Source organism: Branchiostoma floridae, chromosome 11, assembly GCF_000003815.2.
Source record: "Branchiostoma floridae strain S238N-H82 chromosome 11, Bfl_VNyyK, whole genome shotgun sequence".
Classification (NCBI taxonomy): domain Eukaryota; kingdom Metazoa; phylum Chordata; class Leptocardii; order Amphioxiformes; family Branchiostomatidae; genus Branchiostoma; species Branchiostoma floridae.
Genome location: NC_049989.1, coordinates 21,707,685 through 21,724,190, shown reverse-complemented (window position 1 = coordinate 21,724,190; position 16,506 = coordinate 21,707,685). Strand labels below are relative to the sequence as shown.

General features: G+C 42.2%; 2 protein-coding genes across 2 annotated transcripts in view; both read right to left on the bottom strand.

Moving 5' to 3' along the window:
- LOC118425390 (toll-like receptor 6) overlaps positions 1-443 on the bottom strand; it is a 3,576-nt gene extending 3,133 nt beyond the window's left edge. Inside the window, exons 1-2 of the mRNA XM_035834198.1 lie at positions 423-443; positions 18-125 (exon numbers count right to left, since the gene is read on the bottom strand). Of these exons, the coding sequence (XP_035690091.1) occupies positions 18-125; positions 423-443 (129 nt within the window). The remainder of the gene's footprint in view (positions 1-17; positions 126-422) is intronic.
- Positions 444-4,967: 4,524 nt separating this feature from the next.
- On the bottom strand, positions 4,968-8,618 carry LOC118425389 (toll-like receptor 13). Its single transcript, XM_035834197.1, has 3 exons — positions 8,610-8,618; positions 7,922-8,216; positions 4,968-6,283 (listed from the first exon to the last, which is right to left on the bottom strand). Exons 1-3 carry the CDS (start codon positions 8,616-8,618, stop codon positions 4,968-4,970), a joined length of 1,620 nt encoding a protein of 539 aa, XP_035690090.1.
- Between the last annotated feature and the right edge of the window lie 7,888 nt (positions 8,619-16,506).

The following is a 16,506-nucleotide window of genomic DNA, read 5'->3' as shown; positions in this document are numbered from 1 at the left end:
TCATATTGTCCTCTAACCCGTCCATGTTGGGTGATGAGCGCGGAAACCACAGCTAAGCAGACTGCGAGAAGAGCGGGTTTAGACTCCATGTCGATCTGTTCTATTGGACTCTTCTCGCTGTGAACCTGTGATGAAAGTACGAAGATCTGGTAAGTAATTAAGGGTTAATGAATGGCCCCGAGGTATATACGGTGTCATAAGGCCTGGTCATTTGCTAAAACCACTAAATAAAATTTTGTATAGATTGCCTTCATTTCGTTAGCATACAATTTGCATACCTACACAGCATTGGCTTATCTCATGATAATGTTTTGCTTGCATGCTACTTTTTTTAATGGTAGCTATCTCTTGGCTGCCAGAAGAAGTGATGCAGATTTTCCACAGCCAGTACATGACCTATTCCTAACCGACCCCCAACATACTTTCGAACCTCCCAGCACCATCGTCGAACCGCGGAGTAACGTTACAGGTACCAACTCCAATCGATTGCCATCTCACGTGAGTTAAAATGGCACGTGCGTGACCAAAGAGGGGTTCGCTTTGTAGTAATCAAAATGATCCGTACTGTTATGTTGTAAACATCCCCGAGGGGTCAAATTGGGGCAAAGTTATTTAGAATACTTCTTCTCTAGTTCCTCATCGTGTGCTGGTTGTGTGAAGGACGGGAGTGGTTGGCACATGTTCTAGTAGTGCTCACCTCGGTTCATCTATTGATCATTAATGGATAGTGACGTTGTGTTCTAACTAACTGGTTGAGTCAAATTTGACTCCCGGCCAGTCACAAATGTACAAGCCGTTCCCCAAGTGTTCCCCAACATCTACGTCTTAAGACACGAGGAGATAAAGGCAAAATCCAATTGCGTCACCCTCCAATATTGGCATCAAACACCTTCTTCAGCCACGATACTGTAAACATGACCGGGTCAACATACATGTTTTGGGAGTGGTTCATGCGTGACGGAAAAGCAGAAGTGAACCATCCAGGTACAATAACTTTAAAACATTGGTTGGATTTGAAAAGAAAATTACACGCTTGATTACGGACAGAATTTTTGACCGTGCCAAGTATCATCGATCGGTAAAACATAAGTAGTAGGTAAAAGAATACCTTCTGAAGCAAACTACCCTAAGACGACTGCCATGTCCAATGCTGCGCACTCGCCAGGTAAACTCCGTTCTGGTGCGGCTAGTCTACGCTTGTTGGCCACCTTCTGTTCACCCAACCCACCATAAAGTAGATAGACGATACCAAACTACATAAGCTAATCTATAAAAAAAGAAAGATTAAAAGAGAAAGTACCTCCTGAGCAAGACGTCTGCCAGAAGAGCTAAACCGGCGGTGGGGGCGGCGCGGAAGGGACGGTCGTCTCTTGGCTGAAACACCAGTCGATCTGCGGCCTGCTCACAGGACTGACACATGCGTTTCTTTGTTCCGTTTTGGTGACCTGCTCACAGTCACAAGACTGGCACCTGCGCTTCCCTGTTCCGTTTTTTTCTGAAATGTATACCGCACAGCAGTCATGGTCTGTGGGAACAGGCCTGGTGGAACTGAGTGTGAAGGTTTGCCTTGTGCCTCACAAAGCTAAGAAGGAAGTAACGTTATGTACTCAAAAGGACAGATGTTTCCTCGTCACGAAACGCAGGTGCCGGGTAAGTAAAGGTTTGTGTCTTGGTGAGACAGGCCATCACATATCTTAGTAATTTTCAAAGTAATAATTCCATCAGAAAATAACCCGCATTTCAACGGCTACTTTACTACGAAATATCATCAAAACACTCTGCGGTTTTCTGCAATTCCATCAGAAAACACAGCGTCTGTTCACTGTTGTGAAGATCAACAGTTACAAAGTGCAGATAAAAAACATGAAAAGTTCTTAAGAATCGTCCTCTTAAGGACAGCTCAGGATGACTGTAAGGTCCAAATCTGCGTCAGTAAATCTGCTCTGCGAGTCTACGTTTCATGGCCCCCGCCCCACAAGTATTGTATAACGGTACTGCAAGTAAACGTTTAAAAAATTCGAAAGTTTATCAACCCACCTTCTTAAGTTGTCTGTCAGAAGAGCTGAAGCAGTGGTGGTGCAGAAGGAACGGCTGCCTGTCGTCTGAAACACCCGTCGATCTGCGGCTTGGTCACAAGACTGGCACCTGCGTTTCCTTGTTACGTTCTGCGCTTTTAGCGGCCCCTTCTTTTGGATGTTGAAGGATTTCACCATGGTAAATGTTGACCGAAGGAGGTCATATATTATATTAGTCTAATGGGGTGATGGGTGTTGTTAATCGCGTACCGAACAGCAGTCATGCGTTAAGCAATTCCTCGTCCGGACACGCAGGTACTGGGTAAAGGTGTTTGTCTTGCTAGACAGACTGTTATGAGTTCCAAACAAGCTTTAAGGCCAAAGCGTGTTTCAACTTCTTGAATATCTTAGACCTATGGAAGCAATGCTGTCTTCTCCTTTGCCCAACCGAGCCTACCAAAAACCTACCACTCCTAGTCTTTTTTGTAGAACGCTGCCAAGGGACATAAAGTTTAAATTTTGACATGACATCTTCATGCTGAAATTCAAAACAGACTTCCTGTACTTCAAACATCTAATCTGGTGCTTGATGGCTTTGTTCCATTTATGATACAAAAATTACAACTCTAACATGCACATGGCACTCGTAACAGTGAACATTTTCTTAGACCTTTTACAACATATATGACTTGAACTAAATGATAAACACTTGCTGCGAATAATTCGTCTGACATATTTGACGCAACAGTTTAAAGCGCGGTGTGCATGTCTGTTTGCCTGTTTCAGCGTTTGTGTGTACATCGATCCGCTGCTCATTCTAACATTTGCATATTTGTGACGCGGTAATATGCTTATTTGCATACTCGTTATTTGCATAATCGGGTCCCACTGATAAATCGGCCGAGTCCAATAAACTGTATATTGGAGAAATGAAATGTGTGTAAACATGTTTGTGACAGAAGTAGCTATTATTTTTTTCATGTATTCAACAAAAAATGTGTTTGTCTCAAAGTACGACCAAAGAATTAATTTGTGCCGGGCGCCTGCCGCCGTGAGCGTAATGAAACGCTGATGCCATGAGCTCTAATACAATGTAAGTCTCTACCGGACTATGGGCAGAATATTTGGCCAGGGGAGAATATTTTGGCAACGGTAGAGTTTGGCCTGCCGTGAGGGGAAATGTTAACCTTCGAAAGGACTGACTCTACTGTACAATTATCCCCTTTTGCCGAACTCTGCGATTCATACACAAACTGCATGCAGCGATGTGATCCATCCGTGTATAAGGTGATTGATGTATTCACCTGTAGTGCTTGTAAAAAACTTTGTAACAACAAATGTGTATAAGGTGATTGATGTATTCACCTGTAGTGCTTGTAAAAAACTTGTAACTGTGAATATCACAATTCAGCCTTTTGGCTGCCAAGAGTGTTCAACCAATAAACCAGTCTATACACTAACAACCTGCAGCGATGGACGACAGAGCGTTATGGAGACAACCAGTCATGGGAAGATTCCGAGCGAGCTCGACGGAGTGATCGACCCGTAGGAAATGCTGGTGGAGGCTACTCTAGTTCTGTCCCAGAAGGTAACGTGCAAACTTGTATCAGTCAAATTTAAGTAATCGGCGGCACTGTTAACAACAACTGTTTCTTTTCCGAAGCTATATATAAGCTATAACATAAGAAGCTATATAGAAACTATAACGTTAGACAGGAAATCATCCCTTTATATGGGAAAACACTCTTATGTAGATATATTCTAGGTACAATTGGTCTATGAATCTTTTGTATTCTTGGCTAAATTTCTATGATTAGGGTTGTGGCCAGGTTGAAGGTTAAGGTTCGCATTAACGCTAGAATTAACAAAACCTAGGAAAATAACAGGTAAGCAGAGATGAATAATACATCAGACAATAGGTTAATGACAGGTAAACACAGGTGAACAATTGCAATAGGTACATGAAAACAGAAGTGAACACTCCACAATTATCGTCCACGATTCATTCATTACAACACAACCGTTTATTGAAACAAATTTCAAATCACAACACACCATGAACGACATCAATTTAAAAACAGTTGGTTCATAATGTGACAGATTAGAACAAGAGCATCAATTATAATATTTCAATAATGTTAACAGATACAGCAACACAGCACAACCGTGGTACTGGTACAATGTCACAAGATGTACAACCATTATATAATAATAATTATACCAAAAATGATCAATAGCAAAACTAGACATTGTATTATCATCAGAAAAGCTTATCGCAAACTCAAGCCTGAAGGCTATTTACAGTTACAAGTAATATGAAAAGATATGGTGGTAACGTTAAAGAAAGAAATGATTCAAAAACTTGCTATCTAGCACCGTTTAGGTTCTAAATAAAGCTACGTCTTACTGTACAAAGAAGTTTTTTTTTACACAAAAAGACTTCATTTTTTGAGTAGTATTAAGAACCACAGATTATTCACGCCCAAAACAAGAGCAGTCTGGCGACACAGTGAACTTGAACATGATCTAAAGCGGTAAGAGAGACACATCATCTCCGTCTTTAAACCACTGGTCATCTGGGTCTGGTCATAGAATGTCATCGTAAAAACATGCGCACACCAAGTCGAAATCCCAACAAAGAGTAAACACTTCTATAAAAAAAAGACAAATTGTAACATGTTAGCAAAAATATCGAATAATGTAATAACATATTGTAGGTGACGGAAAGATCAGCCAACCCACCAGAAGACCCTTATCAGAGACTGGGGATGCTATAAATGTTTTTGCAACTTTTGATCCACCGTTAACTGAGACATGTGTTCTATCTGCTTTAACGTGACGTCACCCAAGCTTTGCATTGTTCATTTCTTTACTGAAGCTGGACAGTTTCTGTGAGATGGCAAATACAGTTTACCATTGCTTCAGGAAACAAATGATAAGTACACATTTTGGCTACAGTGGTAGGAGAGGAACGTCATCTCCAAAGCACATGTGGTGCTGTTCCGGAATGTTTCTCATGGGGCCATGTGCCTGCGCGTCCACAATGTTCCCTACAGGCCCTTGTACCTGCTGTTCCAGCATTGTCCGTTCAGAATCATGTACCTGCTGCTGAGGCTCTGGGTCCCGGGGTAGAGGATCGCCCAGAGCGTCTCGCAGCCGCTTCCAGAACAGCGGCCTTTTCCGCACGTCGTCCGGCCACGTCAGGTACGTGTCCCTCTTCATCACGGCGTTCAGATGGCGGAACCGTTTCAGCATCCTGTCAGGAATCCTCTCCAGAAACACCAGGATGAGACGCCTCCCTCCCCCCTCCTCAAACATGTTGTACTGGGCCATCTGAAACTCGTACTCGCACCACTTACTTTTCAGGAAGTTCCTGGTGATGAGGCAGACGGTTCTCCGGCTGTCTTCCACGGCATCCGCGATGTTTTCCACAATGGGAGCACCGACTGCAAAGTCCCTCTCGTGTATGACCAGACTGTAGTCAGGTTCCAGATTCTCTATTGCTTCATGTACAACCCACATGACGTCCTGGTTGTTGTAGGCAATGAAAGCATCGTGCGTGTATCTGTGCGGCTCTTGGTTCTCTACTTCGCCAATCTTCGGTCTCCTCCACTTGGCCAACATCCACAGGTAGTACTGAACACGGCCGATGTGGTAGTCGACCAGGAAAATGGTCATCATGGCGACGAAGATGCCGGAAGAGGCGAGCACACAAGCCAGGAGGCGGTTGGGTCCGTGACTACAGTCCATGTTGAAGAACGTAGATTCTGTTGGATCCTCTCTGTTGTTGGATTGTTGTTTTTTTGTCAACCCGTCTATCAAACGCCGTCCGCTCAGTTTTGCTGGACGAGAACACGTGTAGCCTCGACCAATCTTAGGGTAGGGGTTGTGCCAATTCGCTAATGTGTCGTATCTGAACTGGGCCCACTCAACAAACCACAGTAAGTTGCAGTCGCACAGAAACGGGTTGCTTGCAACGTCCAGGCTCTGCAGCCCATTGAAAATAGGACCCAGTGCTGTTTGATTTAAAACAGCTAAGCTATTCCCTCTCATATTCAAATCCTGTAATCCGTACAGATAGCGAAATGCGTCCCCTATCACTGATATCCCGTTGGATGCCAGGTTTAGGTGAGTGAGGCTGCCCAAACCTTCAAATGTTTTCTCTGTTATATTTTGTATTTGGTTGTTACTAAGATCCAGGAATCTCAGCCGCGATACTCCAAAGAAGGCGGATGGTATGACGGTGTTGATGTCGTTATGACTGAGATCTAGATATGTCAATCGGTACAGTCCTGTGAATTGTTTCGCAAAGATACCCTGGATACTGCAGTGAGAAAGAGTCAACGTTTTCAGTTCCTTCAGACATGCCGTATGAGGAATATTGAATACATTTGCAATTCTCTTAGGATTGTAATCCAGTCTTAATGTTTCTAAAGTGGATTGCATACATTGCTTTCTGTACATCAGCATTACTTCAATATAATTGTTAGAAAGGTCGAGATACCGTAAACCCTCGATACAGTACATATGTGCATCGATGAAGTTAATGTTGTTAAACTGCAATTCAAGCACAGTAATGTTTTGAGGTAAACAACTGATGTTATAAACACCAATTGCATTATGACTCAAATTCAGATGATTCACGCTTTTTAAACCACGGAGGTTAAATGGTAATATCTCACATGGTACCATATCGTAAGTAACGAAGTCTGTGTATCTCTCAGTGTGAAAGTTATTCTGACTGAGATCAAGATAGTCCAGGGTCTCTGGAAGCTGAGCTTGGGGGATTTCTAAATTGTTACGGCTCAAATACAAATGGCTAAGAGAGATTAGTCCTTCAAAAACTCTATGTGGTAAAATAAATATGGTGTTATGTGTCAACGTAAGATGAGTGAGTGAAGACAGTCCGCTAAATGTCTTGTCTTGTAATCGTAAAGTCTTCAAAGAGTCCTGCGGTTGTGTCAACTCTAGCCTTTTTAAATGTGAAAACCCTTGAAAAGAGTTAGCTTGTATAGTTTCAATGTTTTCCATACCTAAGCACAAAGTCTTTAGATATTTCAGACCTTGTATTCCCTCTAGCGTATTAGATGTTATTTCAGTTGCAGGGACGATAAATGACAACTCCTGAATCTGTGTGTGCCGGAGTTCAGACAGAACGTTCAGAATGTCCGGAATATAACCAAGGCGGAGGTCCAACTTCTGCAGGTGTGAGAGAGACTTCAGCACGCCGGGCTCTACATTAATCGTCCCACCTTTATTGAGCAGGGCGTTAATGCATAAATGTTTCAGACTGGGTAACAGCGGTCGGAACATTTGCACGCTTATGAGATAGTGGTAAAATGAACTACTAGTATGACCATATGGATTGCGTGAATCTAAATCTATTTCTATACTCTCTAAGTTAGACAAGCTTCTAAACACAGGTCCGAAGACTAAGTCTCTGGGTCTTGGCTGGCAAAATTCGAGAGTCAGTTGTTTAAGGTTGAACAGCCGTGCCCACAGCTGGCGTCGTTGTAAGAACCCACTTTCGCTGTTGCCTCCTCTGATGGTGGTATTTCGGTCCTCCTTTACGTTACAGCCGAGTTCCACTATCTTCAGACTTTCCAGTGAAGTCAGAGAATCAAAAATGTGATCTGGTAAATCCGTGATATTTTCCACACCGAGTTCTAAATGTCTCAGGCTAGTTAACCCGGTGAACACCTCAGTACTGACAGTGTAAGTTTCCACGGTCAGAGAGTGCAGGTTTCGCAGATCTTGGAAAAGTCCTTTTTGAAGTTTGTTTGTTTGTTTGTATATGGATCTCATATCAAGACGTTCTAAATTCTCCAGCCCAATGAACGCACCGACTTCGATGGTTCGCAGACTATTATAAGAAAGGTCTAAAGATTTCATATTTCTTAACTCACCAAACGAGCCGTTGAACAGTTTGGTAATGCTATTATCACTGAGATTCACCGTGATGACGGACTTGGGTATGCCGAGAGGTACTTGAGTTAGGCGCACGCGGCTTAGTTCTATGAATTCATCCCCACTACACTCCACAGTTGTTGAGTTCCAGGTCTGACACACAGGTGGGGAGAGTTGTCCTCTAACCCGTCCATGTTGGGTGATGAGCGCCGAAACCACAGCTAAGCAGACTGCGAGAAGAGCGGCTTTAGACTCCATGTCGTTCAGTTCTGTTGGACTATTCTCGTTGTGAACCTGTAGAAAATAGAAACATCTGGTTAGGAATAAATTTTACAAATCAGAAAGGGAAGCGTTACACGTGCAGTAAAACATACGTTGTACGCCGTAGACGTTTCCTAACTGCGAGTTCACTCATTTTCGGTGGGACTGTAACGTTACCTCCTGTCGGGAGGGAAGTAAGTTTTCGCGTCGTTGGAACAATTCTGTAGAACAGTAGTGAATACAATAGGAAATGCATAGACGCGGTGACATTGAGTTCAGAGAGGTCACCGTAGAATTTTTACCACCTTTACAATTTCAAGATTAAAGAAGAAGAAGACAGGAAATATGAAAGCCCTAAGACTCCTGACGTGCTTTGGTCAGCTGTTCAGCGATCAGGATTACATACCTTTGACGTGAAGAAAGTACCTGCCACATGCCTTGGGAAGAATCACATAATGCCTTTTCCCTCTTGATATCATTTTCTGAGATTTTACATTAACACAGTGGAATGTGATATATATATATATATATGTACATTTCCTACTTAACTGTTAAATGTCAAGTATAACTTGTAAGGCTAGTTAGGCCATTTTGATTTGATTATATTGATAGCATGCTCTGGGAACCCTGTCGGTATATTTTTACGTTATAATATCCTGATTATTCTAAGGAGTTTCGTTCTTACTCATCTGAGATCTTGCCATTGTACAAGCCGTAGCCGGCAAGTTTGGTTCTCGAGCTGTTTTATTTGCCTTGAACAGATGAGGCCCACAGATAGCTCACGTGTACGTATTTCCGCGTCCCCAAAACATGAGCTCTAACGCATCAACTATCACTCTCTCAATCTATCATATTCTATCATACAGATTATTATTGTTTGGAAGGGCATCTTGCATGTCAGTAGTCAGAAGTGATCTATTCGTTGAATCTTAAAACATGACTTGGTCGTCACAAAAAGAGGAAGAGATCAGTACAGGTGCTAACGCCGCAATGCAAACTTCTCTCACAACGGCGCATTCAATTGAGGCTTGTTGCCTTAGACCAGTACACCAAGAAGGAAATAACATTACTTCGATCTGCTCTATTACATTGTAATGATGGCTGTTTGCGTATATTTACAGTACTTTTGTGAAACAGAGAATAGACGTGGTATTCAAAGTACGGCAAAAAATTGTCGATGACTCCATACAAAAGGGTCTGCATTTGGTGGACTGACATCGCTTAACGGTAACTTGAGGAGCTAGGTCGGCAACGCTAAACGGTAAGTTGACGCGTATTCCTATGCGCAATGACATCCGGGCTGCAGACTGGCGTCGACAAAACTAGTCGGTCCGTTGGGACTTTTGGAAAATTTGCAGTTCGACTTCGGATTGTTTGCTTTAATTTGTAGCCCACTTTGCTTAACAAATGTCTTGCAGTAATGACTGTAACATACGTTACCGTTGTTCCATGCTTTCTACATTAATTACTTGTCATCCTATGAGGAAGCTGCCCAGACTCTACATATCCATACATACGTTCTCTTATACCTCGATGATATAGCTAAGAAACTAAATCCTTTCGACGAAAAAAGCCAGTGCACTATTGCAACAAACCTTACTGTTAACGAATGTTGAAGTAAAGAACAAAGAAACGGACATGTTTTGGCGATCATTATGGCGACATTTTCCTTTCCTGTATGCCCTTTTTTCCGTGGGGCTTTGCGAGCTATTTTGAATAATCGTTAATCCTAACCTCCCAACTCTTAGCTCGTTCTCGGTGAAATGAGCAAAGAGTTGGGAGGTTATGATTAACGATGATTTGAAATAGGTCCCAAGGCCCCACGGAAAAGGGTATGCAGATTGAGAATCGTATCCGCACAGAAAAACGTGCTCTTACCTTCAGTTGCTTAGCAGGGAAATTGCAGAACACCCACACTTAGAGACACAACGAAACAATAACTGATGCCCTCCTTCAGAAATTGTTTCTGCTTTTCAGATACATTTTCTCTTACATCGACTTGTTTCGTATATTATATCAAATTAAATTGCTTACGAGTAGAAATTTTGGTCCCACCAAGAACAGACAGGAAAATTCAGTGGTAAAACATTGAAAAACGTCAGTTTCTTAACAAGTCACCCCAGGCCAATGTCACGTCAAAAGCTTCACCGGTAATTACAAACTCTGGTCCTGACCCGCTAGTCTACGCCAGGTGACCCCAACCCCTTCTTCTACACGAATATAGACGGTGTCGAAAAATATTACTATGTACAAGGAATATGATAATTTGACAAAAAAAAAGGAATATTATAAAGGGAAAAAGCCACCTTCTCAGCAAGATGTCAGAAGAGCTGCACCAGCGGTGGCGGCGGCGCGGAAGTGACGACCGTCTCTCGTCTGAAACACCCGTCAGTCTGCGGCCTGCTCACAGGAGAGGCATCTTCACTTCCCCTGTTCTGTACTGTTTGGATGGCAGGTGTTGTTGACCGCGTACCGAACAGCAACCCAAGCGTTTCCTCGTCACGATGCGAAGGCGCCAGGTACAGAGAGGTGTTGTCTTTAAAAAACCGACCGTCCGATATCATAATAATACTTCATTGTGCCTTAATAGACAGGTTTCGTCATATTAAAATAACACAACTCTTTGTCATTTCTTTATACATGTACAAGGATTTCCATGCAATCCCAATTCGTGTTTCAACGGTTACTATACCACTGAATACAGGCCTAAGAAAAATGGTCTTTCGTTAACCAACCGACCATAACAAAACAAAAAACAAAACAACCAAGCACCCCTTGTCATAGCCTTTTACACTAGGGTTGCATATGACTGGAATTGTCTTCATTTCTGTATGTCTTACCGACTGTATCATATCAAAATAACTCTCTTTGTTTCTTATAAACAGTTCCGAACAAAACCAATTTTTCAACAGTTAATATACTGCTCAATATCTTTATTCTAGCAAACCGGTGTTGTGTTTTCGGGTACCCAACCCACCCTAGCAGAAACCTAGCACCCTTTGTCACACAATAGGGTTGCATATCACTAGAATTGTCTTTGTGCGTATGTGTGTGTCTTTAAAAACCGACTGTACCATATCGTGATAATGCCATATTATGTCTTGATAGCCCGCCTGTGTCATATGAAAATTGTTTATTTCTTATGAAAAATTCCAAACAAACAGAAGCGTGTTTTAACGGTTACTCTCCTGCTCAATATCTTAGGCCTTGGGATAAAGGTTGTGTTTTCGGTTACCCTGGCAAAAACCTAGTACCCCTTGGCATACTCTTTTGCAATAGGGTGTACATTCAAACCTGTCTATACCGGCCACTCGAGGGACTGGAGAAATGTGGCCACTAGAGACAGGTGACCACTATAGAGAAAATGTTTATCAATTGACCACGAGCAATACGTTACACATGTTTTCAGTACTGGCTACTGAAATCATGTGTAACTTATTGCTCGTGGTCAATTGACTTTGGAGGGTCAGTTGAATCCTAAGACGGTCGTGACAATGTTACTTGGTGAGAAAGATTAGTAATTGACTTTACAAATATACGGAAAATTGATTGATATTGTCATGCGTAATGTTCGTAAATTCGCCGCTCTAATGTTCAAAGCACGCATACCTTCCACTTCCGCCAAAATGACCCTGTCGGGAACTCCAAATCGTCGCAAACTACGATTTTAAACTCGGTACACGGTGACATACGGCCGCCGTATGGTCGTAATAGGCAGAGTTTCTGTATCTATGAGACCGGAAATCGTGTGGCCGTGGCCGCGTTGGACAGGTGGCCGCTACAGACTATTTCCTAATGCTTAGGTCAATGGAAAAAATCCAATGGACCAACAAAGTGACGCAATGGCCAGGTGGTCGCTATGCAAAGGTGGCCGCTAATAAATGTTTGACTGTATATGACTAGAATTGCATTAAAAATGAGTAGCTGCTGCTTGGCCGCTAAGCCTGGCGAACCCCCATCTCCACCCCAAACCAGTCCTTCTACACGACTACAGACGGTATCGAACAATTCCGTCACCTTTTCTGTTTGGATGACCGCGTACTGAACAGCTACCCAAGCGTTTCCGCGTCACGACACGCAGGTGTGGGAAGGTGTGTGTGCAGACCGACTGTCCCATATCATAATAAGAACAACCCATTCTTACAAGGAATTCCAACCAAAACATGGCGCTAGACGTGCTAACTTATCCATGCCGTGCACGTTATACGTAACAGTTAACATTTGCATATTTGTGTTCGGATACTATGCTTATTTGCATACTTCTTATTTACAACACGAGTCCCGCTGAATAAATCAACTGAGATCAACCGGGTCCAATAAACTGTATATTCGGAAAATGAAACATGTGTAAACATGTATTTGACAGAAGTAGCTATGATTTTTTCATGTATTCAACAAAAAATGCGTTTTTATGTCTCAAAATACGACCAAAGAATTAATTTGTGCGAGGCGCCTATCGATAATCGTTACAAATGCAACGTTAGTCTCTACCGGACTATGGGGAGAATATTTGACCAAATGAGAATATTTCGCCACGGTAGAGTTTGACCAGCCGCGAGAAGGAAATGTGAACCTTCCCAAGGACTGAGTCCACTGCACAATTATTCCCCTTTTGCCGAACTCTGTGATAAATACACAACTACCTGCAGCGATGGACGACAAAGAGTTATGAAGACAGCTAGTCCTGGGAAGACTCTGAGCGGGCTCGACGGAGTGAGTATGAGTCACCACCCAGTAGGAAGGCCTGGTGGAGGCTACTCTAGTCTAGTACTGCCCCAAAAGGTAAGGTGCAAAGTTGCTTGTATCAGTCAACTTTAAATCGGCGGCACTGTCAACAACAACTGGGCCGGCAAGGTAAGTCAGTTGCAATGTTCCATGTCGAGTTGTTGTCCCGTAGTCACAGTAGACTTCATCACAGTATCTAACTATCTGCTGGGTGTTCGTTGTCGTTGAATATTGTTTCTTTTCCGAAGTTATATAGAAACTATAACATAAGAAACTATGAAGAAACTATATCGTAAGAAGCTATAGAGAATCTATAACAGAAGAATCTATGTAGAAACTATACCGTAAGAATTGAAAAAGTTTAAACTTTGTTCCAACACTAAAAAGAACTCACCATAAATTTTCGGCCGTGTACTCCGACCTTCTTCAGATGAATGACTCGCTGCACTAATCCGGAAGTCGTCGGATGACGTCAGGTAGCAGCGAGTCATAAATGGCGTAAGAAGTTATATAGAAACTATAATGTAAGACGGGATATCACCCTTTTATGTGGGAAAACACTCTTCTGTAGATATGTTCGCCTTCTCTTGTACACTGAATTGGTCTATGACTCTTTTGCATTGTTGGCTAAATTTCTATTATTAGGGTTGTGGCCAGGTTGAAGGTTATGGTTCGCATTAACGTTAGAATTAACTGAAGTTAGGAAAATAACAGGTAAGCACAGATGAACAATACATCAGACAATAGGTTAATGACAGGTAAACACAGGTGAACAATTGCAATAGGTACATGAAAACAGAAGTGAACACAGATACTCCACAATTATCGTCCACGATTCATTCATTACGACAACAGAACCGTTTATTGAAACAAATTTACAAATCACAACACACCATGCAGGACAATTGTTCTGACTAGTTCATTCTGCTTTTGCTGAAGAAGAGTGATGGATGTCACTCGAAACGTCCGGAAGTAAATATCCGTTTTTTATCCAGTTGTAGAGATTGAATTGTATTTGAACATGAAGGACATCAATTTAAAAACAGTAGGTTCATAATGTGACAGATTAGAACTAGAACATCAATTATAATATTTCAATAATGTGAACAGATACAGCAACACAGCACAACCGCGGTACTGGTACAATGTCACAAGATGTACAAGCATTATATAATAATAATTATACCAAAAATGATCAATAGCAAAACTAGACATTGTATTATCATCAGAAAAGCTTATCGCAAACTCAAGCCTGAAGGCTATTTACAGTTACAAGTAATATGAAAAGATATGGTGATAACGTTAAAGAAAGAAATGATTCAAAAACTTGCTATCTAGCACCGTTTAGGTTCTAAATAAAGCTACGTCTTACTGTACAAAGAAGTTTTTTTACACAAAAGACTTCTTTTTCTTGAGTAGTATTAAAAACCACAGATTATTCACGCCCAAAACAAGAGCAGTCTGGCGACACAGTGAACTTGAACATGATCTAAAGCGGTAAGAGAGACACATCATCTCCAACTTTAAACCACTGGTCATCTTGGTCTGGTCATAGAATGTCATCGTAAAAACATGCGCACATCAAGTCGAAATCCCAACAAATAGTAAACACTTCAATAAAAAAAAGACAAATTGTAGAGTCCATTCCAAGACACCATGCGGATGTTTGTGGCCATTGTTTAGAATTGATTTTAAAGTTTTGTAATTATATGTCTAGGACATTTTATACTTCAGAAATATTTGTAACACTGTTTCAACTTTATAAATATTTTCCTGGTCCTGTAAAACTTTGGAAATATTCATCGTGTGGAATTGGATACTTCTAATGGTTTCTAAATAATGATAGCAGCATTCTACCATTATTTACCATTTTCTACCATTTTCTACCATTTTTTGTAAATGGTTCAGTGGGCTGGGAAGATAGCAATTCACACATCCTTGCAAAGTATGGTTGGGTGCCATGCAACAATGGCCCACCACAAAGGACCCACCGGTGCCCAGCAGTGAAATCTAAAAATATACAGATACAACAATAGGACTTACTTTTATGGGGGCAATAAACTAATTTTACCATTTGTCCAGGTTTACCATTTTTTGTAAATATTTGTAAATGTGAAATAATCACACAGAGGTTCACAATTATTCTAAATAAAGATATTTTTGTACAGTTACTTTCAAAATGTTTCTAAAATATTCAAAGGAATTCAAATATATGAGTACTTTCTCAGTCAATTTTTTAAAAATAATTTAATTATTGTGGCTCAGATATTCTTTTATTCAAAATAATTCAGATTAATTATAAATATCGCCTAAAAACCCTCATGGTGTCTTGGAATGGATTCTAACATGTCAGCAAAAAAATCGAATAATGTAATAGCATATTGTATGTGACAGAAAGATCAGCCAAGCCACCAGAAGACCTTTACATCAGGACCTTATAGCCACCCCTTATCAGAGACGGGGGGTGCTATAAACCTTTTGCAACTTTTGATCCACCGTTATTAAAATGAGAGACGTGTTCTATCTGCTTTAACGTGACGTCACCCAAGCTTTGCATTGTTCACATCTCCACTGGAGTTGGACAGTCGAAAATTTAAGTCTAATTTTGTGATTAAAATTACAGTTTAACTTTGCTTCAGAACAAACCGTGAGAAGTGCACACAGTAGCTACAGTGGTAAAAGCGGCACGTCATCCCCGTCTCCAAGCCACAGGTCGTCTGGCTCTAGTAACAGACCTTCATCCTGCTGTTCCGGAATATTTCGCATGGGGGCATGTACCTGTACGTCCACAATGTTCCATACCGGAGCGTGTTCTTGCTGTTCCGGAATGTTCCGTTCCGGATCTTGTACCAGCTGTTCCGGAATGTTCCGTTCCGGATCTTGTACCTGCCGTTCCGGAATGTTCCGTTCCGGATCTTGTATCTGCTGCTGAGGCTCTGGGTCCCGGGGTAGAGGATCGCCCAGAGCGTCTCGCAGCCGCTTCCAGAACAGCGGCCTTTTCCGCACGTCGTCCGGCCACGTCAGGTACGTGTCCCTCTTCATTACGGCGTTCAGATGGCGGAACCGTTTCAGCATCCTGTCAGGAATCCTCTCCAGAAACACCAGGATGAGACGCCTCCCTCCACCCTCCTCAAACATGTTGTACTGGGCCATCTGGAACTCGTACTCGCACCACTTACTCTTCAGGAAGTTCCTGGTGATGAGGCAGACGGTTCTCCGGCTGTTTTCCACGGCATCCGCGATGTTTTCCACAATGGGAGCACCCACTGCAAAGTCCCGTTCGTGTATGACCAGACTGTAGTCAGGTTCCAGATTCTCTATTGCTTCATGTACAACCCACATGACGTCCTGGTTGTTGTAGGCAATGAAAGCATCGTGCGTGTACCTGGGCGGCTTTTGGTTCTCTACTTCGCCAATCTTCGGTCTCCTCCACTTGTCCAACATCCACAGGCAGTACTGAACACGGCCGATGTGGTAGTCGACCAGAAAAATGGTCATCATGGCAACGAAGATGCCGGAAGAGGCGAGCACACAAGCCAGGAGGCGGTTTGGCTGGAATCCATGACTACAGACTGTGTCAAAGAATTTTCTTTCTGAT

Coding starts and splice junctions, on each gene's coding strand:
- LOC118425389 (XM_035834197.1), bottom strand. Junction 6,284..7,921: donor ACTGTTCAACGGCTCGTTTG/GTGAGTTAAGAA, acceptor TGACATATCTAG/ATCTCAGTCATAACGACATC.